At 42.7% G+C, this 22,410-nt stretch overlaps 2 protein-coding genes across 9 annotated transcripts; one reads left to right on the top strand and one right to left on the bottom strand.

Annotated features, from left to right (window-relative positions):
- The first annotated feature begins 141 nt into the window (after nucleotides 1-141).
- Nucleotides 142-6,877, top strand: PGRMC1 (progesterone receptor membrane component 1). Its single transcript, XM_042807072.1, has 3 exons — nucleotides 142-588; nucleotides 2,596-2,751; nucleotides 4,904-6,877. Exons 1-3 carry the CDS (start codon nucleotides 261-263, stop codon nucleotides 4,999-5,001), a joined length of 582 nt encoding a protein of 193 aa, XP_042663006.1. The 5' UTR covers nucleotides 142-260; the 3' UTR covers nucleotides 5,002-6,877.
- A 1,897-nt stretch (nucleotides 6,878-8,774) lies between these two features.
- LOC104356801 (A-kinase anchor protein 17B) lies at nucleotides 8,775-21,403 on the bottom strand. 8 transcript variants are annotated; one of them, XM_032995981.2, is made up of 8 exons: nucleotides 21,324-21,401; nucleotides 20,079-20,175; nucleotides 19,184-19,285; nucleotides 19,031-19,114; nucleotides 16,262-16,390; nucleotides 14,088-14,324; nucleotides 11,310-12,822; nucleotides 8,775-10,747 (listed from the first exon to the last, which is right to left on the bottom strand). In XM_032995981.2, exons 6-8 carry the CDS (start codon nucleotides 14,175-14,177, stop codon nucleotides 10,611-10,613), a joined length of 1,740 nt encoding a protein of 579 aa, XP_032851872.1. In that variant the 5' UTR covers nucleotides 14,178-14,324; nucleotides 16,262-16,390; nucleotides 19,031-19,114; nucleotides 19,184-19,285; nucleotides 20,079-20,175; nucleotides 21,324-21,401; the 3' UTR covers nucleotides 8,775-10,610. The 8 variants fall into 8 exon arrangements, 6 of the variants coding, with proteins under 6 accessions (XP_032851872.1, XP_032851871.1, XP_042663005.1 ...); XM_032995980.2 differs by lacking the exon at nucleotides 19,184-19,285; XM_042807071.1 differs by lacking the exons at nucleotides 19,184-19,285; nucleotides 20,079-20,175 and adding an exon at nucleotides 20,228-20,352 and having other exon boundaries at nucleotides 21,324-21,339.
- Nucleotides 21,404-22,410: the final 1,007 nt, after the last annotated feature.

Here is a 22,410-nt window from a genome sequence, read left to right as displayed (position 1 = left end):
CTCGGCGGGCAATGGCGGCCGGCGGAGCCGCCCCCGCCTCAGCCGGGCCGCGGGCTTCGCCTCCCCCTGCCTCACACCGCCACCTCCCGCCAGAGGCGGGCGAAGAGCCGCAAGCCCAGGGCGGCAACCGCGCTCCCTCCCGCCCCCAGCCCCGCCTTCCCTCCCGGCCCCACACGGCCGGGCCGCCCCCTCAGCGCGCTGAGGCGGGCCGGAGCCTCCTCGCCCCATCGCCGCGTCGCGCCCCAGCGCAGCCGAGACCGATGGCCCGCGAGGACGCGGCAGTGGCCGGCGAGGAGGCGGCGGCGGCGGCCGAAGGGGGCGGTGGGCTGCTGCTGGAGATCGTGGGCTCCCCGCTCAACCTGAGCCTGCTGGGCCTCTGCCTCTTCCTGCTCTACCAGATCCTGCGGGGCGAGCGGCCCGCGGCGCCGGCGGGCGAGGCGGACCCGCCGCCGCTGCCCAAGATGAAGCGCCGCGACTTCACGCTGGCGCAGCTGCGGCCCTACGACGGGGTGCGCGACCCCCGCATCCTCATGGCCATCAACGGCAAAGTCTTCGACGTGACCCGCGGCAGGAAGTTCTACGGGCCCGGTGAGGGCCGGCGGCGCGGCGGGGCGGGGCGGGCCCTGCAACCCCCCCGGCTCTTTGTGCCTGGGATGTGGCCGGGGCCGCTGGCCGGAGGGACCGCGGGGCTCCTGGGTGGCTTGGCCGCCGCGGGGCCGGGGCTGGCGGGGGAGTTCGCTCCCTGCGGCGCGGGGATCGGCGTGCTCCGCGTTAATGCCTAACCCGCCTCCCGGCCTCGGCTAAGCTGCCCGTGCCTCTCGCCCGCGCTCACAATCCGGATATTTGGAAAGGATTCGGCTCTTAGAATCTTTAGGACTTGATTCATGACCTAATGATTCCCTAAATCCTTAGGGAAGGGCGTGCACAGCTCGTCCTGGGACAAGATCGTGCAACCAGCAAGCGCTGGCAGACCTGCCTCCCCGGGTGAGGCGCAGGGCAGATTCACCGCTGTTGCTTGGGCTCCAGAGTCGGGCCTCGATGTTGTAAAAACTCCGGCTTTGCCGGCCTACGTTGTTTCATTATTCTCTTTATTTTCCTAGGGCAGGTTACACGTACCTTCAGGGGTTGTGCCACTGTTGGGTTGCTCGTTGGACCTGGGTGCCTTTGCCTGATGCCAGGCAGCAGAAGCAGTGTTCTCTCAGTGTTTACATTCAATTCCCAACTTTTAGTGGGCATCACTCTGTTACATAATATTTATACTAAATACTTAGTAATTTAGATTAAACCAGCTTCCTATCAGGAGTGTAGGCAGTTCAAACATGCAGAGATTGAATAAACTGCAGAGGTGGGTGGGAATACGTGCACCCAGGTGTAAGAGTTGAATCACCACTAGGGCATGGGGGTTTATATTTAGCAGAGGCCTCCTGTTAAAAAGCCTCACTGAGGCTTGCAGATTTTTACAAAGATCTCTCTGGCATAACCACTCTTGAGCTGTCCAGACAGCTTGTAGCTGCAGTAGTGAGCTGCCAGTGCTACTCAGAGAAGAGGAGAGTAGTGCAGGAGACACTATGTATTTGAAAGCATGATGAGATAATATACTTTGGTTCAAATGTGAACAGGAGACTGTTGCTGTATGATGCTGGACTGCAGCTTTTCATTCTGCAGCAGTCAGGGTGGTATGTACAGCTGAGTAAGGTGTGCAGTTTTGTATTTGTGCATACTAAAACCCACTTGACTTAAGGACCATGCTTTAGCTGCTACCTTCCTTGAAAACGGTGAAATCCGCCCATTGTATCTAATTTTGTAATTGCTGTATGATTCATCACAGTGTCTGGCTAGTTTGGTTTTCATTTTAATGGAAAAGTAAGATTCTTTCAGTGAATTTAAGAAGCAGCTCACTCTGTGAGGTGTGGAAGATGGTGTACTCTCTGCTGTAACTTGATTTCACATCGAACTTCTTTAAGCTCCCTTAGAAGAACTTTCAGTGTGTAGTTGCAACATGCAATATCTCAATTTTCAGCTTGTCATGCAAGCAAGCTAATCATTAATGAAGTTTAGCAACAATCTGTTTTGATAAGATATCTCTGATCTACTGTGAGTTGATCATTTGAGTTCATGTTGCATTTTGAAAGTTTTAATAGATGTTTCTCCCAAGTTAGTAATTTCTAGTATTTCCACCACATTTTCTGTCAAGCCGTCCTTTCAGCTCTTTAAGTCAGGAGCACCTCTTAGAAAACTTCCATTTCACCTCAGATTTACAAATCCTTCCTCTATTTCTCTTTCTAGGGATGTGCCGCCCAATTTGTATGCTTTTTCTTACCCTCTTTGTATGTTCCATACTGTTGTGTGGTTCATTGTCCTGCTGTTTCAGCAAACTCTCTATCTCTTCCCATGGTTTTGTTTCTTGTCCTTTTCATCTGCTTTCCCTTATTACCAAGTAGAATAAAACCTAACATTTCAGAAGTTTGAGGCACCTCTGACCCACAGGTCAGGGTAGGAGCTCATCATCTGTTTCAGTTTGGGGACTCTGATCCATGAAGATCATACAGCATCCATTACCTCTGTAATAATGCTGCTTATGTTTTTATTTTAAAGAGGGCCCGTATGGGATTTTTGCTGGAAGAGATGCATCCCGAGGTCTTGCCACTTTCTGCCTGGATAAGGAGGCTCTGAGGGATGACTATGATGACCTCTCTGATCTCAACGCTACACAGCAAGAGACCTTGAGAGACTGGGAGTCACAATTCACTTGTAAGCAATTTTAAACCTTTTTACAAAGAAGTAGCTAACTAGTGTGTAATAAGGGAAGCAACGGTTAAAAGGCTGTTACCAGCTGGAATCATCAGTCTGAAAACTTACTTTGAATTAATACCTCAGTTTACTATTACTAGAATTACTGATAAAGAATTAAGAGAAATATCAGGTTTTCCTATGGCATTCTCCTTCCCTCTGCTCCATACAGAACAGTAGGAAAGACAGAAGTAGCCTTGTCATAGTTAAGATCTAGAAGAGCAACCAAAAAGTTGACTGGAATTGGAAATTAAGAGCATGGTTTTGGTACAGTTAAGACCCCATCTGTAGAGACAATTAGATTTTAGTGCTCTGAAAAATGAAGCTGATGTCCCGTTCAGCTTCTCAGAAATTAGTAACATTTGAATTATTACTTCTTGTGTTTTTTGAGTTTTGAAGACTGTTTAAACTAGGCCTTTAGCCCTTGGAGCTCTTGACATAACTCTTTTTACTCTAAATAAAATTATTCTGCATGGCCTTGCTGGTGGCTTTATCAGATTCACTGACAACTGCATCCAGCTGACTTTCTCCCCCAGAAGGTGATCAGGAATGGGGAAATGCCACCTCTGTGCTTGCAAAGCAGCCTGGTCATTACCATGCCAGTGATGGCCAGAGTAGCAGAGGAAAAAAGGCAACTTGCACACTTGAGATGTTTGTTCTAAAATTAACAGAAGGAAGTCACTTGCATAGTTGCCTTGTTTTTATGTAATTAGTATTAAAAGTTTAAAAAAGGCAATTCCAGCTGTTTTGTGTCATGTGCCTCAATTTGCTGCTTAAAAAGGAGAACTTCACACTACACTTTTATGGAAATTGCTATGTTGACCTTGTACAAAGGCATGCCCACTGATACAGGTTGTTTTTTTTTTCCTGTTATGTATCTTGTTGATGAAAAATAATTCTTTCATATCTCATGATGCCTTTTAGGCAAGTGAACACCACAGCAATTATTTCTACTCAGATAAGGCAAAAAATAAATGTATCAGTTGTTTGTCTTGATGATTTTTTAATATATATATATATATATGATGGAAAATGCATATACAAAAAAGTAGTATAGTGGAAATAAAATGTTTTCTGTTTTTAAATCTAGTGTTTGGTACTAATGAATTACTATCACTAGCTAGAACGGAGCTTTCCTCCACATAATGTCATTAGAACATCTCAGTTCTGACCTGATGTGCCCCTACTATTTTGGCATTCTTCCTGTTTTAGTCAAGACTGTCAATCATGCCACACTGAATGGCTGTTTTATTATGCTAAAAAGTTTGTCGCAGAAAACAGAACTATGCTACCAAGTATCTGACCTAAACCAGTGTGTAAATCTACCTTTTCAAGAGTTGGGCATCAGGACTGACAGTGAACTGCACTCTTTTTATTACCATGTTTCTAGTAAATTTGGCAATTACTTGCTTTAAATTTTTATTATAACAACAATGCTAATCTGAAATACCTGTAGTTGGAGGCATCTTTTCCTTTGTTGAAGTTGACAGATGGGCAGCATAGCATAGCTCTCGATTCTTACACATATATGATCTTGCATTTTCACATGTTCAAAAGGAGATATAAGGCGGAGGATTAGCTGCATAATCGGATAACAGATCCATCTTTATCTTTGGGAGAAAGGATCTCTCTGCCTTATTGGATATTTTCAACATACATTACAAAAAATAAAAACCCTTTAAAATTGTGTGTATGTGTGCACATATGTATATGCATGTGTGTGTAATACCTAATGTAAATATTCCAGCACCACTGGTTGAAAAACTAGCTTTGACATTGGCAAGAGAAATAATCTAATCCTGGATTCTGTTTCTTTAGCTGGATGAGTCCCTCAGTTTACAGGCATCTTTACATTCATTCATCTTTTGGCTTATGCAATAGAAGGAAAATTGTAGTTACACTCACTGTGCATGTTTCTTACACTTCCTACAACATTAACAGTTCAAGTAGTTGATTTTGGCTTTTCTCCTTTCCCCCAGTGTTTGGAAGAAGTCAATGGGAGCTGTTTTAATATAGTATGGGCATTTTGTTAATTCAGGAAACAGACATAGGAGTTTAAAAAGGTACATCTTCAGGGCAGAATAATGACTTGGATTCTTTTTTTTTCCCCCAGTTAAGTATCACCATGTTGGTAAGCTGCTGAAGGAAGGGGAGGAACCCACTGTATACTCTGATGAAGAAAAAGATGCCCAGGATGCAAAGAAAGACTAGAGAGTGCAGTGAGGAACAATCTATTTTCGAATCATAAAGGATCATTTGTAACATTCCACTTCTATTTTACAAGGTGCAACAGCAGCAATGCTTACTAAAGGTCCAGAGTTGCAGTGAATTGTTTCTTTTCAAAGGTTTCCTTTTCAAGGTCAGTGGTAAACTACTAAAGGTCTAAGATCTGTCTTCCTTTAAACCTGCATAATCTGAAGTATGCAGGAAAAATGTCTGTGCAAAAGTAAACTGCAGTTTTGGCAATAAAGGACTTACTGTTTTTCTTTTATCACAATTTAGTGCAGAATAGGTTGAAATCCAGTTTTTCATTAACCACCTAGCACTGTGGACATAAGCACATGAGTAGCTTCACATATGCAACACAAATTCCACTAAATCTTGTTTCACGTTAGCTTCTGCAGAATCTGGGCCTTGGGTTGTAATTCCTTTAGAAAAGGGACTATATTTTACATGTCCATGAGGCATCATACTCATTTGTGGTGCAGTGTAATTCAATATTATATAAGATAATTTGGCTTCTAAGGAGTTACGTAATGGCTTACAGATGAAACACTAACTGCTTTAAAAAAATACAAGAATTTTTGAGAGGATAAATCACTTTTAGATACTTACAAAATTAATAAAGACTTATGAATACTTGATGTAGTCAGTCATGCATAATTATGCATGGATTAATATTCTTTGTTTACCTTTTAAAGCACATCTGAAGTGCTACAAAAGTTTAGATACTGAGTGTAACCAGGCATCCCTAAAAACTATGTATACCTTGAAGTGTGACTTGACTGGACTACGGTTCATTCACTTTTCCTCTTAGTAAAACTCTCCCGTGAATTTTAATAATTATGTTAAACAGGGAAGATCACCTGCTATTGATTCCTAAGCCTAAAAAAGAAAACTTGCTGGTATGGCATGATTAACAAGCGCTTTTGTACATGCAGCTTTAACTAGCAGAAAAATGTTACTGGTCGATGTAACTTATCCAAGTTTCCTGTATGAAATAAAATAACATGGTGTAAGCCGTTTCTGTGTTGAGGCCTTTGTTGCTTTGGAACATTGCCATTAAAAGAAACGGCACAATGTCATGCATAACCAGCAATGCTACACCCCAGGGACCTGACCTTTAAATTGCTTTTTACTTATTTACTCTTTTCACTCACATCTATGCTTAATTACTAGGTTTGTTCTGACTAGTCTCCTTCCAGAGGGGGCTGAGTAAATGGATTTGACCAAGGAAAAATGTAGATATGCTCCTTCAGCATCCAAAATACTTCTGCAAAACTTTCTCAGAAATTCCATGGAGGTAACTAATGATTTGCCGATTGCTCATAAGCATGTTTCTTATCCAGGTGATTCTGCTTGGGTGCCTGTCTGGTAGAGTTCCCCTGATTTAGCTTCTCTGGTTCAGCTGTCTCGCCAAGTTGTTTCACTTTGGCAACACAACCAAAATGATAGTTTGAACCGAGTCCTGAGTGGGAAGGTGTAAACTAGGCAAAATCATTCGGAAGTAGAATGCATTGCACACAAGCAGTTTTCATAATGAGTTGACACGTTAAAGTGCCTGAGAGCATCTGTGGTGAGAGTGAATGACTTTCCCTCAGTCCTAACACTGGCATGACATTTTCTTTCGGTTACGTTGGGCCCTCAAATGAAGAGTGCGGTTGTTTGAGCCAGATAGCTTGCATAAAGTGGTACTATATGAACAACCTAACGAAGATCTAGAGACAAACATAAAGCTTGTCATGACCTTTGTGTTGCTCTTTTATTTTTAGAGACATTTATACTCTTTGCAGAATACTGCTAATGGTTTACCTCAAATCGGAAATGTGCTTTTATTTAAGGTAGAAAATAAATTACTCCTGCATAACGGTGGTGTTTGGTTTTATTTACTGCAACTAAACGTGATACTGAATCCTCCCCCAATGTTTCAAGTTCTATTTTGTCTTTCTCCAATGTCTTACATTACCCAACACATAGACTGAATATGTTCTAACAGAATGGCTGTAAGTGCAGTTCTGTAGTATAAAAATATTAAATATAGAACATGTTCATGATGTATAATATGCTTTGCTGTTACAAATCCAGAGTTCAGCATAAAAAGGCCCAAGTAATTGTTAACTGTGCAAAAGCTGGAGCTTTATAAGGCTGTCATGTAGTGGGCTAGGCTGTAACTTACCCTTCAGTAGACCCAACCATCTAACTCAAGTAATTCGTAACATCCTGAGGAACTGAACACTGTTCTAAGTATTAATCTGTACATTAGAGCATAATGAATCCCAAAGAACAATAATAATCAATAAAAACTACACAGAAAACTGGCAGTAACCCAAGACAAAGCTGAATGTTAAGTTTCTGTGCCTCTTGGGAAGAAAGTATTACACTTTAGTAAGACCACTACTTTTTCAGAGAAAACAATTTATTGGGAAAGGGGAAGAAATGAGTCGCAAAAGTAGTGGTTTAATGAAGCAGCAGGCACAGATTTTATTTTCTTCTAAAGTGCTGGAAAAAATGGATGGGGTTTAGCTTTTTTTACTCTCTGTTCAGTGCAACTTGATCCCTTCCTCCAACAGTGACTGGCTGCAATGACTAAGCAAGAACAACTGTGCCAGGTAGCTTATCAGCCTGCCCATTAACTGAGCAGGGCACGATGACCAGCTAAGAACAGAGACTGTCAGCAACCTCCCTCCTATGAAGCATCCAAAGACCCATTACTTGTGTGTCACGAAGGCACACTTGAGGAGCTTGAGGACAAATCAAAGCAACTGAATAGCATCTAATTTCCAACCAGTACTGGCATACTATCAACTGCTTTCTAAAATTCAAATACTCTTATCTGGACTCTAATCATGCTCATAATCATCTTTATTAGCTCTTTATGCTCTTTCAACAAAAAAAGTTCAGTCATGAATGCTTATGTCGAGAGTTATGTAAGGGGTTTTACAAAAGGTGAGGTGTGTCTATGCAGTGCCTGGAATCTCTGGATTAAGAAGAAAGGGCTTTGTATCTTAATTGCTGTGTTCTTGTATTTCAAGCAGATGGACTGATGTAATAATGGGCACTGTGTATTTCTGCTTTAAAAACAGCTTGTAGGATTCTGACTTCAGCATTCAGCACCAACAGGCCATGTATTTCCAGTAACAAAGCTTACCTCCGACAGCTCCCTCGAGAAGACTTCTGTTCTCACTAGCTCTATTAGGAGGCATTTTCATTATGTCTGCATAGAAGGTCAGATTTGATTGCAAGATCAGCAGTCTCAGGGCCCTACTTCACACATGTCAGAGTAAACTGTTTCCATAAAAAACACCACCTCTTGACATGCCAGCTGAGTACAACAGCACATACCAGGAAAACTGTGAAATTACACCAGCGGTGTTGCAAATTTATGTTGCTGAACTATACAAATGCTGCTTTTAATGCATCTTTTCACCTAATATTCCAATTTTCTAAACATTCTGTAACTTTCACACTTAAAATGTGACATTTATTCCTGTAACTATTGAAATTTAATCTATAAAGCTACATATTTTAAAAGTTTTAAAGTAAACTGTTATATGTATCTTTAAAGATTAGCATCCAGGATAATAAAATTACAGTGACCAGTCCAGTTTATGAAAGGATGGGGCTCAAATTAAGTGTGTTGATAGGAAAAATAAGGAATTAATATTAGAACACCTGAAAAAAATGTTCTAAGTAACACCACCTGTAAGCAAATAGGAAACACGAAGTTCTTTTTCAGTATGAAGATTACAATGGTGTCTCACATATTAAAGTGCACATGTACTTTATTCACTATGTTTTATTCACTATGTTTTACATGGAATGAGGACTTGGAGATAGAGGATTTGCTTTATCAGTTTCAATCAATATAGGTGAATGCAAGGAACAAATACAGAACTGGTGTCTTTATTTGTTATTGGATATTGTGACAACATGCTGATAAAACACTGGAAATTTACACCAAAGGAAATCTTTAGTTCCTGCTCCCCCAGATTAACAAAAAGAAATACTTCCTCACCTGTAATCGAAAGGCCTGTCTCATGGGAAATGGGTACTCATGAACACAGAACTGTCTCTAGATTGACAGAGAGGGAAGTTTTGTCATCTTTAATCTGCAAATATTGCATAGAGAAAATCCACCCTTGGTATGTCGTATCAGTGCAACTGAAACATTTTACATGGTCAACAAATACAATAGCTGATCTTCATTACAACTGTATAAAATACTAAAAAGGAGACTTAAAAGGGGCATAAATGTTCTCCAAAATAGTCAGAAAATATTTGTCAAGAAAATAAGATCTTTTTAGTTAAAAGTAAAAGATTAACAGTACTTTGAGTAGCAACTGCTTGTCAGTCATGACCCTGAAAAGGCACTCAACATCTGAACACGTGAACAGAAGACTGGTAAAACCTGGCTTAGAAGCCTACAGGAATTGCCAGTATTGAACACTGGGGGAAAACCTATCTACCATGAACAATTACTTTTTTTTTTTCTATATTTACTATTTATTGGAGCAGAAGTTACAAACATGGATAAGATTATATGTAATGAAGGCAACATTATCACATTAACTTTGTATATTGACATGTAATAAATAAAGCTTACTAAAACAACAACTGAAATAATCAGTGTATTGAACTTAGTAGAACTGGTCCTCTATATCTTGCTAGGGGACTTTGTCCAAAAGCAATTGTGGCTGCCTTCTAAAATACAGCCAGCTGAATAAATATGGCTATAACTCAAGCTCCTAGACTGTGTTTTCACATTTTTATCTACACGCAGCACAAGTCTGACAACATTTCACAATTCCTCTCAAAATTATTTGTAAGCAAACTCATACTAAATAGCTACCTCACTACACGTGCCTTCAAAATCTTGTGAACAAATTTTCAACCTGCATATATATGGGGACTGTCACCATGCTGACAAGCATTGCCCTTTCACTATCTAGCATTCAGAGCTTTGCTTAGGCAATCATTCAGATTCCTAGAAGTACTACATCTAGCACAAGTTCAGCAAAAGCCTTTCTCCCAAAGACCAGCAAGTTTTCAGAAATGCCTCTAGAACGGTGAATAGAAAACACACATTTTTCCAGTGTGGGTTTTACATAAGACTTTTTTTTTCATATCTGGAAATCTATTACTTCCCACAATTGAGTATGAATGTCCCCCACACACACCTTCCAATCCCACCATTTTAACAATCTGATTGAGGAGGCACTTCATATGCTTGCTCTAGGATTTACATAGCTATGATTTTTTCCAATGACTTGTTATTACTAAATGCTGTAACTTTGACATTTACATGGTTCCCCACATTTAATCAGAACATAACATTCCACAATCTTGATCTGCATCCTTTCAAATTCTTAGCAACTGGTCCATGAAAATTTGTCTGGCCCTGGCAAAAGTTTTGGTCCTCTGTTATCCTCAAGGCAAACACAGATTCTAGTTTTGTGGCTCACTACACCAGTTAGATATTCTAACTGAAGAAATTACCTAAACAAAAGAACCCCCAAGTGTTTCATATACCTCTTAACAGTCAAAAGGCTTTCTTCTTCCACTTCTATACAAAACCTTAAGAGCTGTTATATAGTAGCTGTTCAGCATCCTCTTCTGGGCTCTGCTCCACAGAAAGTATCTGAGCAGGGGTTTGTCTGAATTATCTCAAGAGGAAATAGAGGGCATCCTCTGACATCTGCATCCATCTCTCTTCTCAACATTAATTTTCTCTCATCTCCTGTAGATAAGTATATGAAAAAATTACTTGAAATTAGTTTGTCGGCAGGGCGAGGAGGGGAAGGGCACAGGGAGGTAGCTCTAAGGTATCCACCAACAAACTGAAAGCATAGTAAATTGTGAAAGGGTTGTAACAATAGCCAGAAATGTAGCAATCCTGTATGGAGATCATATGACAACCTATGCATAAATTCGCTAACTTCAGACAGTTCTTCCGCCCCAAATATACCACATACTGAGTTGCCCAACAATGCCTAAGTTATCAGCATGCATGTTATTTACAGAATAACCACCTATCTGCTCATGCCCATGACAGATACTTTGCTATCCAATTAAGTAGGTAAATACTACTCTTCAACTGCAGCTCTGTGTAGTGTTTCTGAGCTAAACTGAACAAACCTTTAAATGCAGAGAAGTCACACTCTTTTTATGCCATGTATATACTTTTTAAAACTCTTCTTTAAAAACACTTCCCATTCACCACTGTAAGAACCGTGGCAACTAACCCCACCTACTAGAGACCTGTCAAATTCAGTCACCTTAGTTCTGGTGTCCTGTCTCACCTGCCCTCTGGAGGGTCTCCTGAAGTGGTGAGCCATCACGAGGGGTAACATCTGGTGCTGCCATGGCAGTGTAAAGTGTGTTGAATTTCACTTTTTTGTGGAACATTTTCTTACATTTTCTTTGTATCTTTCTGAGCGACTCCAGCTGCATGTAACTGTCCATCTCTGAAAAGCCACACTCGTCGGATAAAAGATTAGAAGAAAGCTTTTTTCGCCTTTTCTTCATTTTGCGAGCATTTCTCTCCTCTTCCCTGGATTGTCTCTCACTTTTCTGCCCTTCATGTCTTAATTTACTACTAGACCTCTTGCATGACTTTTTAAGCTTATGTTCGCACTGTCTTGCCAAGCCCTCACAGACAGAATTAGAACAGAAGCTACATTTGCTGCTTTCCTTCTCTTGACCTTCCAGAGTTACATTTTTAAGGAAAACCAGTAATTTTCTTTCCTTAGCTCTTGCAGGCAAGCACCCTTTATTACAATTGCTGTAAATGTCTTCATACCTTCTTCCTGTTCTCTTCATTGAGCCGCTATGTGCCTCTCTGAAGTACTCAGAATCACCAATCTCTTCCAACAAATCCTTTAACCCGCAAGCAGACCTACGTGTTTTGTGCGATATGGTACCTTCACCACTACCATCTTCTTGTTTGAATTCCTTATCATGAGTAACAGCAGAGCAATCCAAAGAATGATTCCATTCAGCATGTGGTAAACTATCAACAGCAAGTGAGTCATTCCTCTGCACTTCTAACTTTTTTGCAAGCCTACATCCATAGGCTTTGTTTTCTAACACTGTGTCTGTTGACTCAAGTTCCCCAACAGTTATCACTAGTCTACAGTTATCATCGCTACTACAATTAGTCTCGTTGAGGTTTTGTACAGGACTCACTTCTCTGAAGTGTTGACCATGTTTGTTACTCAAGCTGACATCAAAACCACTATCATCAGACACCACTCTCTTCCACCAGGACTTGTTTGCAGTGTTTTTTGGCTCTAAGCAAACACGTGCATAGCGTGGTGTCTGATAGTAGTTTAGTAAATAATCAATGAATTCATCAGTCTCATAAACCTTTTGCTTTTTGCAACCATCTTCATCAGATACTGTCTGTGTGTGAACTACATTCAATGTTGGGTAGTCCCTTCCATCAAGGGATTCGATGACCCTGCAGTCTTGTGTAACTGTAATCAGTAAAGATCCACAGCCAGAGGAGTTGTAGGCGTCTCTGCCAGGCAGTCCATCAGAACTCAGGGCTGTACAGGGATCATTTAAAATCGTCCTGACTATGTGACAAGTAGATACATGGAAGTTACTCTCATCTCCTTCCTTACTACATAAGCTGCCACCTTCTTGGGTTAACAGGCACTTAAACTCTTCCTTATGTTTTAACTCTTTGTGCGTATAATGGGAGTTAATCAGTTCCTGATGTAAGCCTTTTAATGCTGTTTCAGAAAAGGAATCCTCCTTCCTTATGCCCAATGAAGGATCCGCTTTTTGACTTGCCAACTGCGCAAAATCCTTCAAATAAAAAAATCAGGAAAATTATTATTTTTGTTTATTGGGCACTATAAAGAGTGATAAACTGCGAACTCATAAGCAAGCAGTCCCACAGTCAAAAGAATTACATGAGTGAGTGATAAATTTGGTTTAGTTCAGAGTTCGATCATACAATCTCACTATTCCTAAGTGAGAACTACAGACATTTTATCATCGCAAAAAGCTGCATTCTCAAATATGAAAGTGGTCCTTTCAACCAATTCATCTCACTGAAACTGCATAAGAAATATGTTTTATTTTGTTTGATCACAGCATCACAACTAGTACTGCATGCAATAGTAAAACTACTACATTTTTGTAGATCAAATATTTTATTTAGAATAAATTGCTTTGTTATGCATTGTTTTAAATGGGTCCAGATACAACCAGCCTTAAGCTTTTCAAGTGCTGAAACCAAGAAACTAGAATTTTCTTTAATACATCACCTTCATAACTAAGGTGGCCAATGTCATGTTATGGGGCCCTAAAAGTCAAGCAGAATGCCAAGTGTAGCCTCTGACTTCAACTCTTACAAAATTACGGTCATTTAGAAATATTTAACATTAAGGATTGGAAGAAACATATACTTGTTAAAAGCTGCAAGCAAATTTTTACTTGGCAAATAGTGAAAACAAAACCATGTTAGCACCCCTGAGAAATGAAAACCCCTGTTTTCATTTTAAACATTTTTTTTTTTTAGCCCAAAGCACTAAAACAAATCCCCAAACATTAATCTGTGTGCAAAACACTCAAATTTTTATCGCTCCTCTGCTGACTTTCCCAAGACAGCAGCTGAATCAAACTGAGATAAAACTGATAGCTTACTGATGGCCACAAAAGAGAGGCTACTAGAAATGCAACTGGGACAATCCATGCCAATTTGATTCTGTCACTCTCAGACCTGAGACCAAAACAAGCTGAGATTGCATCATTCACAGCCCTGCCCCGAAACTCCTTGTTTGCAATGCTGGATCAAGTCTAATAGAGCTGATACAGCCCCTCCAGCCCTATTTTTACTCAGCAATTACAAAGTCTCGAACAAGCATCAGAGGCAAAGTTTCTGGGAGGAAATGCACTACCTTTGCTCTCAGAGCAGATTGTCACAAGACTTAGACCTCAGGCCTTCTCAGTGTTTGGTCAGTCCCAAGGCATTCTTCTGAATAGCATTAAGACATCAAATGTCTAGTGAATTATTCAAGCTCTAATTAATACCCTTCAAAATTTTAAATGTTTTAAAATAGTCTTACTTTCACACGGTTTAACAGCACTGTAAGCAGTCTGACAGACTCCACTCTTCTCTGAGCTAGCAGGGATTTCCTTTCCTCCCATTCAGGCATATTCTCTGGCCACTGATGTTCTTCAGCTGGTACCTTCTGCTGCTTTGGGGGATGTTTCTCATCTCCATCTATCTGCCTCTCTTCTCTCCTTTCGAGCTTAGCTTTCTTTTTTCTTCCTTGAACTTCTCTTCATCACCACGTCTTTTTCTAGGTAATTATCAATATGGGACAATTTAGATGACACTTGTTTTACATTTTGAGTCCTGGGAATTGGATGCAAGCTTTTGAAGTGCTATTAAAAATCAACCAGTAGCCAAGAATCCACATGTGGCTAACAGGGAATCTTTTTTATTAGAACTATATGTTTTTAAAAAAAACATGGCACATAGATGACATGCATCCAACTGATGCACACATTTAGAAAGTTCTTTGTCTCTTCAAATGGTTTGTATTCTAGGATTTTCCTCCTAAGCACTGCCAAGACAACAGAATCGCATCACCTTTTGTTTCCAAGGACACAAATAGAGACTAATTGTTTGAATCTAATTCTTAAATTAACAAATCTCCCCTAGAGATTAGTGTGAGGGTCCCATTTAAGAAATATTACAGGACTATTTCCACTGTTCTGAAAATTACAGTTGAAATATGTGCTGGTTTTGGCTGGGGTAGAATAAATTTTCTTCACCGTAGGTGGTATGGGGCTATGGTTTGGATTTGTGCTGAAAACAGTGCTGATAACACAGGAATGTTTTTGTTATTGCTGAGCAGCACCTGCAGAGAGTCAAGGCCTTTTCTGCTCCTCACTCCACCAGCGAGTGGCTGGGGGACACAAGGAGTTGGGAGGGGACTCAGCTGGGAGAGCTGACCCCAACTGACCCCAGGGATATCCCAGACCATATGATGTCATGCTCGGCATATAAAACTGGGGGAAGAAGGAGGAAGGAGGGGGTGTTCAGAGTGATGGTGTTTGTCTTCCGAAGTCACCGTTACACATGACGGAACCTGGCTTCTCTGGGGATGGCTGAGCCCCTGCCTGACGAGGGGAAGTGGGGAATGAATTCCTTGTTCTATTTTGCTTGTATGTGCAGATTTTGCTTTACCTACTAAACTGTTTTTATCTCAACCCACAAGTTTTCTCACTTTTACCCTTCTGATTCTCTCCATCATCCCACCGGGGAGGGAAGGAGCAAGAGGCTGTGTAGGACTTGGTTGCCAGCTGGGGTTAAAACACGACAAGCTGTCAGTACTTTTTGGAAACCTTATCCTGTAGAAAGCAGATCTACTAAACAACCAACAACACATCACAGAAAACTCCAGAAAATTCAAGGGACAAAGCATTCACACAAATAAGCATTTAAAAATATTTTTTTTTAAGTATTTGAATAAGAAGGTATTAACAATGGAAGCATAGCAATGTTTTCAGAGACCGAGCATTAGAGTTGCTATGCTCCGCATTCTAAGTGCTGGGGGTTTTTTAAGATATAAAGGTATGTAACTTGATTAATTCCTAGTGACAGTTTAGGATGCCATCCAAACACATTATCTACGGAATTAAAACTTCAATATACTACTATTACTCATATACAAAATTTAAGAACACTGCCCTAAAGATAACAACAATGAAAAAAATAACACGTTAAAAGGGGTAGAGAGAAAGATGGAAAAGTGTTTATATCTAGCTTTGGACCTTCCAGCCAACAGGGAGACACCTAGAAATGTATGTCACATTAATTTTACTTCAGGGCATAAAGACATTAATTTGTGATGTTGCAGTATAGAGCAATATAAAAAGCCCACATGCAGAATCTTAAGTAGTTGACTCTCAGAGCAGTCTGAGAGCAACAGCTCTGCGATTTCACTCCGAGCCCACAGAATCAACCAATCTCAAAGAGACCACAGGATGCCTGTAGTCCAACCTTTCTCATAACCCAGACCCATCCACCTGATGCCTTAAACACATAACTATCATGATGCATTTCTTTTTGACAGTAACACATAAATGAAAAACTACAGTATTGCTTCAAGTTCTCCAACTCCTGTTTCCTCAAAGCCTGAATTTTTACAGTAGCCACTCTTCCTGGATTTTACTTGGTATGAGATAGTGTAACAAATCTCAAGAAAATGGGACATTCTCTATCTCTCACCTTTCAACCCCTCTTTTTTTTTTTTCCCCTCTTTTTCGAACGTGCTCCTGTTCTTGCAGCTTTAGTCTTTCCAGGCTTCTCTTTCTTTATGGCCCGTTCACTAAAATGTCTGGTTGTATCAAAAGTCACCTGTCACAGAAGAAGCAGAATCAGACTTAGCAGTCTAGTTTGCCATGTATTTATACAAATCCAGACAACCTGCTGAGCAAATGAGAATTCCCGGGTAACTACCAAAATAATACCACACTCATGAGACTGACTGTCTCTACCCTGGCATACTAGAACATCTATTCTGAAGTTCACACTGGGTTGTCAGTCAAGCTCAAACACCCCACTCCCAGACATCTCCTCCTGCTGTGATATCAGGGGCTTACAACCTGACATCATACCTTTGACCAAACCTGTTCCTGGCATGCTCTTCTGGGGACTCAAAGTTCAGTATGTTCAGCAAAGCATTCCTAGTTGCAGGATTCGTGCAGTTCTGCCAAAACTAGAGTTCACCGACTCTTAGAGCAACATCTTTTGGATCAAATGCTTGCCTGCTTGCTTAAAAATTGATGAATTCTGTTGATGTGTGCTGCATTCAATCAGCTTCAAATACCCACATGTGAGCACATTTAAAGAAAACACTTAAGCAAATTGCATCAAGGTCTATCTATACTGAAAAAATAAGTAATATGAAGTGTTATTTCCAGCATAGAGGTATATTTCAAGGTCACATTTTATAAATTACCTCATGGGAAAAAATATCAAAACAGGGTACACCCTAATAAGTACTTACGGATGTAAGCTATTAGGCTGCTGAAATTAAGCTTACAGATTGCAAGCCTTCTTTTATAATGCCACACTAAGCATAGCACTTCAACAGATTCATCCCTCAACATCCTTAAGTAACAGGTAGAGAGAAGAAGAGAAGAGAATGGGTACCCTTTACTAGGCAAGAACCACCTGAATTAGGGCAGCTGCTGCAGCTTAACAATAAGAAACCAAGTATCTTTCAAAGAGTCTCACCAGCCTCTGAGCTCTTCTCCCAATTTCAGTGCCAACCACACTGAAAATATTTACATTTTTTACCCTACTCACATCGATTTTTCAGGAAATCAAAACAGTAAAATGCTGGGGTTTTTTTATTAAATTACTTAAGTTCAGATACATGAACTTCATATATCAGTATCTCTATCCCCAGTACAAACAGGATACTCATAAGGCTTTTTCCCGCTCACATGCTTAAGTGTCCAAAAAGTTTACAGAGGGGCTTCCACTGGTTAGTAAGAACTTCTCAGCCCTAACTTCAATGAAAAAAGAGCAGCAGGTAGCAAACCACCATATACACCTGTTTCTTCCACAAAATCTCAGCAGCTAGTAACAAATAAAGGTTAGTATATTTTAATGGTGTCCATATGCTACAGTTTTCTTTCTTTTTAGCCACCACTTTAACATAAATACAGACTAAACCAAAGGGGAAAAAAGATGCATATACAGAGAACTGAGGAGTGCCACATAAAAGCTTCCACTGAAGCAACATGAAAAAAAAGTCTGTAAGATGGTTGTCACAGGTTAAAAACTATACTGCCATTATGTGGAAAATACCTGTTTGCCTTCAATATAGGAGTCTACGGGGAGACAAGTACAGTGAAAAAGCTCTCTGGTAAAGGAGGGTGACTACACTTTATTCAGAATGATGAAATAGAAAAACCCCACATATGTACTGAAGGAAAAGCTAGTGTAATTAAAAAAAATAACCAAGAATCTCTGGAAGCAGCAGCTACAGCACAGACTGCAGCACTGAATTGCTCCTGTTAAGGAGCTGCTGCCAAATGCACTCAGCATTAACCACAACTTTATCAGGCAAGACTGGATATCTCAGGATTAATCTCGAATACAGCCACATGTGCATATGCACCTTCAACATCTCATATAAACAAAGTAGATGCACCCAAAGTACTTACTACAAAACTGAAAAAGTGAGTAGTCTCTAGAACGCTTTCTGCCCATGATGCATTAAGAGCTTCCTAAAGCTATCTATAATGTTAGTATCAATTACATCTTTTCCATCACACTAGGATTTGAGGTGCAGAAGGTTAAAACATCCAGGATGCTGCTGTTGAAACCTGAAGAGACATGAAAGTCAAGCCTGAAAAAGGGCTGTTACCCAAAAGCTTGTTCCGTCTCAGAAGTCCATCTTCTATTAAACCAACTGATATTATCCTGCCCTTGCAAATCTTTTTTCACTTTTATCTTTACACCATCGTGGCCACAACATATTCCTACTACTGCAACAAATCACCTAAAAGTAAGCCCAGAAGTCTCTCCATAGAGCTGAGGAAGCTATAGTGGTTTGCCAGCGCAGACCATTACCCTTCCTCTTCCCCACTCTTCTTCAAAGCCAGGAGCTCTTCGGGCATCAGAAACGTATTTCTCATCACATAACTCTGTACAAAGCACAGAATTATTTACTGGCCTTTTGGAATCAACCCTGACATATTAATAAGCTGTTAACTTTAGGTTTTAACTGTTCAAACTGGTAAATCACAAGGAATCTGACATTTGATCCCCTTACCAAACTATTATTTCCTTTTAGCCATTCTGTCATGATAACATCAGGAACATGTCTGCCCTTTCTCTAGGGTTCACTATAGTAACTACAGGCTGAACTGTCCTTTGTAACCTGCACACCTTTCTTCTGTGATCATGTGTTCTGGCAACACTAATATATACTCAAAACAAAAGGCGTTACTTAAATGTATAAAAAGGAACCAAGATACTGACCTGGGCCTCTACAGCTCTGTGATCAATTCCGAGCTCTACTCAGGAATTCCTGTGACACCCAGTAACTTCTTATGTCTCAGGGGCCTAAAATAATACAGTACTTTAGAACAGATTCAAACTGATCAGGACCACAACAGCCATCAGATCACTTACTCTGACCTATGCTGTGTTCCACCTTAGTTTTACCCCAGCAACACAGTATAGAACTTGGCACCATACTGTGCTGAAGCATCTCTTCCAGGAAGGCACCTGGCTCTGGTTTGAAAACAAAACAACATGAAAACTTCCCACAGGCAGTTTGTTCCATTCCTTACTCATTCGCCATTCGAAATGAAAGCCACTTCCAGATACTGATTTTTCATAAGCCTTCCTCTACTAGATTCACATACTTTTAGCATCTAGGTGGTTCTGTGGTAGGTTTGGGGGGCGGGTTTTCTTTCCTCTTACATGCTAGAATCCAGCTGTGTCTCAGTCATCTTTTTTATACAAAATACATAGCTTGAGCTCTTAGAAGGCTCTTTCACAGTCCCTCATTGTGAGACGCTTTCTCCAGCCCTCAAGTAATTTTTGTTGCAATATTCTAACACTCTCCAATGTAAAACATATGAATCCCAAACCCGCACTCAGTATTAATTTGGTCAGCGCCATAAACAGCAACTTGACTCCTTTAAGCCTACTTTCCGTCACCACTTAAACATACTCCCCACAACACTGCAGTGGAAACCCAAGTTGTTACTAATGTACTACAATAACCCTTTCACAGCCTTTTAGAAAATTAAGATAAATCAGTAACTCTGAAATTATTTTTCTGAATACCTGCATGATTCTTTTTACATTGACTAAGTTATCTTAGAACACTCTAAAATGTGTCAGCCAAGTTCATACTTTAAAACAAAATTAGACTTTAGGCAAACGTTATCAGCCTAGCAGTATCTAACCTGAAACACCCACATAGTCCATATGAGCAAAAGGCAAATAGTGAGAATAATTTGACCCAAAGGTGCCCCTCACATTTCCTCACAGTACTGCTAGCTCAAACAGCTCTTACCATCCCCAGTTTCCCAGCTGGTGACTCATGCCAGGCCCTGGGCCATCACAACTGTTTCTGAGACCATACCAGCAACCGGGTCTGGAAATAGATGTAGCTTGGGAAAACAAAACAAAACAAAACGTAAAAATCGTATTTTGCCAGGTTACTTTTCCAACAGTTGGTTTCCCTGCCCTTGTGCACAGCGCAGCCCTGAGATCCACCAGCAGAGCCGAGTGATAGCTCAGGGTAGAAGAAATATCTTAATTCTGCAGAGGTTGGTAGGCAAGAGCACCTGCGAGCAAATGGCAATGTAGCAAGAGTATGTATTGATCCACAGCAGTACAAAGAGTTTATCACACAGGAAAAAGCATTTACAAGTCACTTGGAGAGGTTTAAACTGATTTTCAACAGACAGGACTAGTTTATTCAGCTTGCTCTGCACAAAATTAAGTGAAGAGCAGAGATGATCGGAAGCGCCGCTGCTCACACAAATACCGCAATAAAAGGGCCTTTTGAAGCGAACGAGAGTCACTACTTCATGCTGCGTATTTTGAGGTGGGGATAAGGAAAACCATAGGCCAAGCCCAGCTCAACGGGCTCAACTGCCGCAAGGCCGCGGTGCCGCCGCTCAGCGGGGAGGTGCCCCAGCTCCGGCGGGAGGAGCCGGCACCGCGGCCCGGGCCCGGTGGCCGCCCCTCAGCCAGGGCCCGAGGCGCTGTCGGCGGGAACGGCGGGACGGAGGCAGCAGCAGGGCCCGACCCGCCCTCCTGCGCCGGCAGCGCCGCGAGTCGCGGTGAGGGCGCGGAGCAGCCGCCCCCTAACACCCCCGCGCCCTGCGGCCGCCCCTCAGCCGGGGCCGGGAACGCCCCGGGCCCGGCGAACCGCAGCGCCCACCGTCGCCCCGGCAACCGGAGGGGACGGCCGGCTCGCCTGAGCCCGGGGTACAGCCGCCGCCCCAGCCGAGTCCGACACCCGCCGGCCCGTCTCGGCAGGGCCGCGGGCTCCGGGCAGCCCCACCGGAGCTGAGGGGAACCGCTCCACCCGCCTGGGTGCCCGGCGGGCACGGGACAGGCCCGGAGGAGAGCTGCAGCCCCCGCCAGCGTGGCGCCCAGCAGCCGCGGCTGCCTGCCCCCAAAGGAGCGGGGCACCGAGCCCAGCCGCCCGCCCCGCCCGTCCCGCCCCGGGAGCGCCTCCCGCAGCGCCGGACGCCCTCCGCCGGCAGCTCCCCACTCCCGCAGGCCGCAACGCGCCGACTCCCCTTACCCCTACGGCCGCCGCTGCAGCTTCCCGCCGCCGGCCGCCCTTCCCTCCGCCCCTCAGGCTGGGCAGCGGCGGGAAGACCCGCCCCTGGGGCGCGGCGCGGCGTGGCCCGGCACCGCCCGCTCCGCTCCGCTCCGCCCGCCTCCCGCAGCTGGGCTGGACCCGGCGGCCGAGCCCGGCTGCGCGCCTGGACCCTGGAGCGGGGCGGTGCTGCGCCCGCGGGGGCCATTTTGTCTCGGCCAGGCCGTGGGGGGAGAGCGGCTCGGGGTGGCGCGGCTGTGTGGCGTTTGGGGATTTCACGCGTGTTTTGAGAAACGATTCGCAAAGCGGGGCAGGGCCGAGCACCAGGAGGTGACGGCGGCTCTCTGGGCTGTGGCTTCCCGCCCTGGGTTTCACCCTTGAGGGCCCACACAGCAGGGACCACTGGCCATCCTGCTCGGCTGGTGCCTGGTGTATTCGGCCTGTGGTCATCGTGTACGTGTGTTGTATTAAAAAATCCTCAAAGAGAAAAAGTTACTTCCTTGGCAGTTGCTTAGGCAGTGCAAAGGCCTAGTCACAGGGGTCCATTGCAATACCATGTTGTTTCCTGTCCTTTAACAAAGGTAGCTCATCCACCACTGCTTCGTCTGAGTGTGTGTGAGGATTAGTATCGGCTTCTCCCTGTTGCAGTGCTAGCATACATGTGTTCAACCAGTGGAAACGCAGTGCCTGTGTCCCTCAGTACTGTATGGCAGTCAGCTCCCCACAGCAGAGCAGCTCCCAGGGGTGTCGGCGCCTTGCCAGCACGCTGCTGAAGGTACTGTCCAAGCTTTCCGGCACTCGATTGTTCTTACTTTGAGGTCCTGAAGGGAATTCAATTCAGGGCAGTCATTCACTCAAATACTCCCTTAGTTTTAAGTGATTTTTTGTCTCTTGCAATCTTCCAAACACAGCTACAAAACATGGTACATTTTATATCCTTTGTCCTCTTTCTTAAAAACAGGTCTTATTTGTTCCCTTGTGGTAGTACAGTTGTAACTACGATGGTTGATGATCGCGGGATGCTCACACGCCTAGGGCTGCAGGCGGAGGTGTGTATCGAGCACTCCTC

The sequence above is a fragment of the Tyto alba genome, unplaced genomic scaffold (genome assembly GCF_018691265.1).
Source record: "Tyto alba isolate M040663 unplaced genomic scaffold, T.alba_DEE_v4.0 Super-Scaffold_5, whole genome shotgun sequence".
NCBI lineage: Eukaryota > Metazoa > Chordata > Aves > Strigiformes > Tytonidae > Tyto > Tyto alba.
This window is presented reverse-complemented; position numbering and strand designations above follow the sequence as displayed.

Excerpts from the sequence above, each read along its gene's own strand:
- PGRMC1 (XM_042807072.1), top strand. The coding sequence starts at position 261 with ATGGCCCGCGAGGACGCGGCAGTGGCCGGCGAGGAGGCGGCGGCGGCG. Across the intron at positions 589-2,595 it reads CAGGAAGTTCTACGGGCCCG|AGGGCCCGTATGGGATTTTT; the intron begins GTGAGGGCCGGC and ends TTTATTTTAAAG. Across the intron at positions 2,752-4,903 it reads CTGGGAGTCACAATTCACTT|TTAAGTATCACCATGTTGGT; the intron begins GTAAGCAATTTT and ends TTTTTCCCCCAG.
- LOC104356801 (XM_032995982.2), bottom strand. The coding sequence starts at position 14,177 with ATGCCTGAATGGGAGGAAAGGAAATCCCTGCTAGCTCAGAGAAGAGTG. Across the intron at positions 12,823-14,087 it reads TGCTGTTAAACCGTGTGAAA|GATTTTGCGCAGTTGGCAAG; the intron begins GTAAGACTATTT and ends TTTTATTTGAAG. Across the intron at positions 10,748-11,309 it reads GGAGACCCTCCAGAGGGCAG|GAGATGAGAGAAAATTAATG; the intron begins GTGAGACAGGAC and ends ACTTATCTACAG.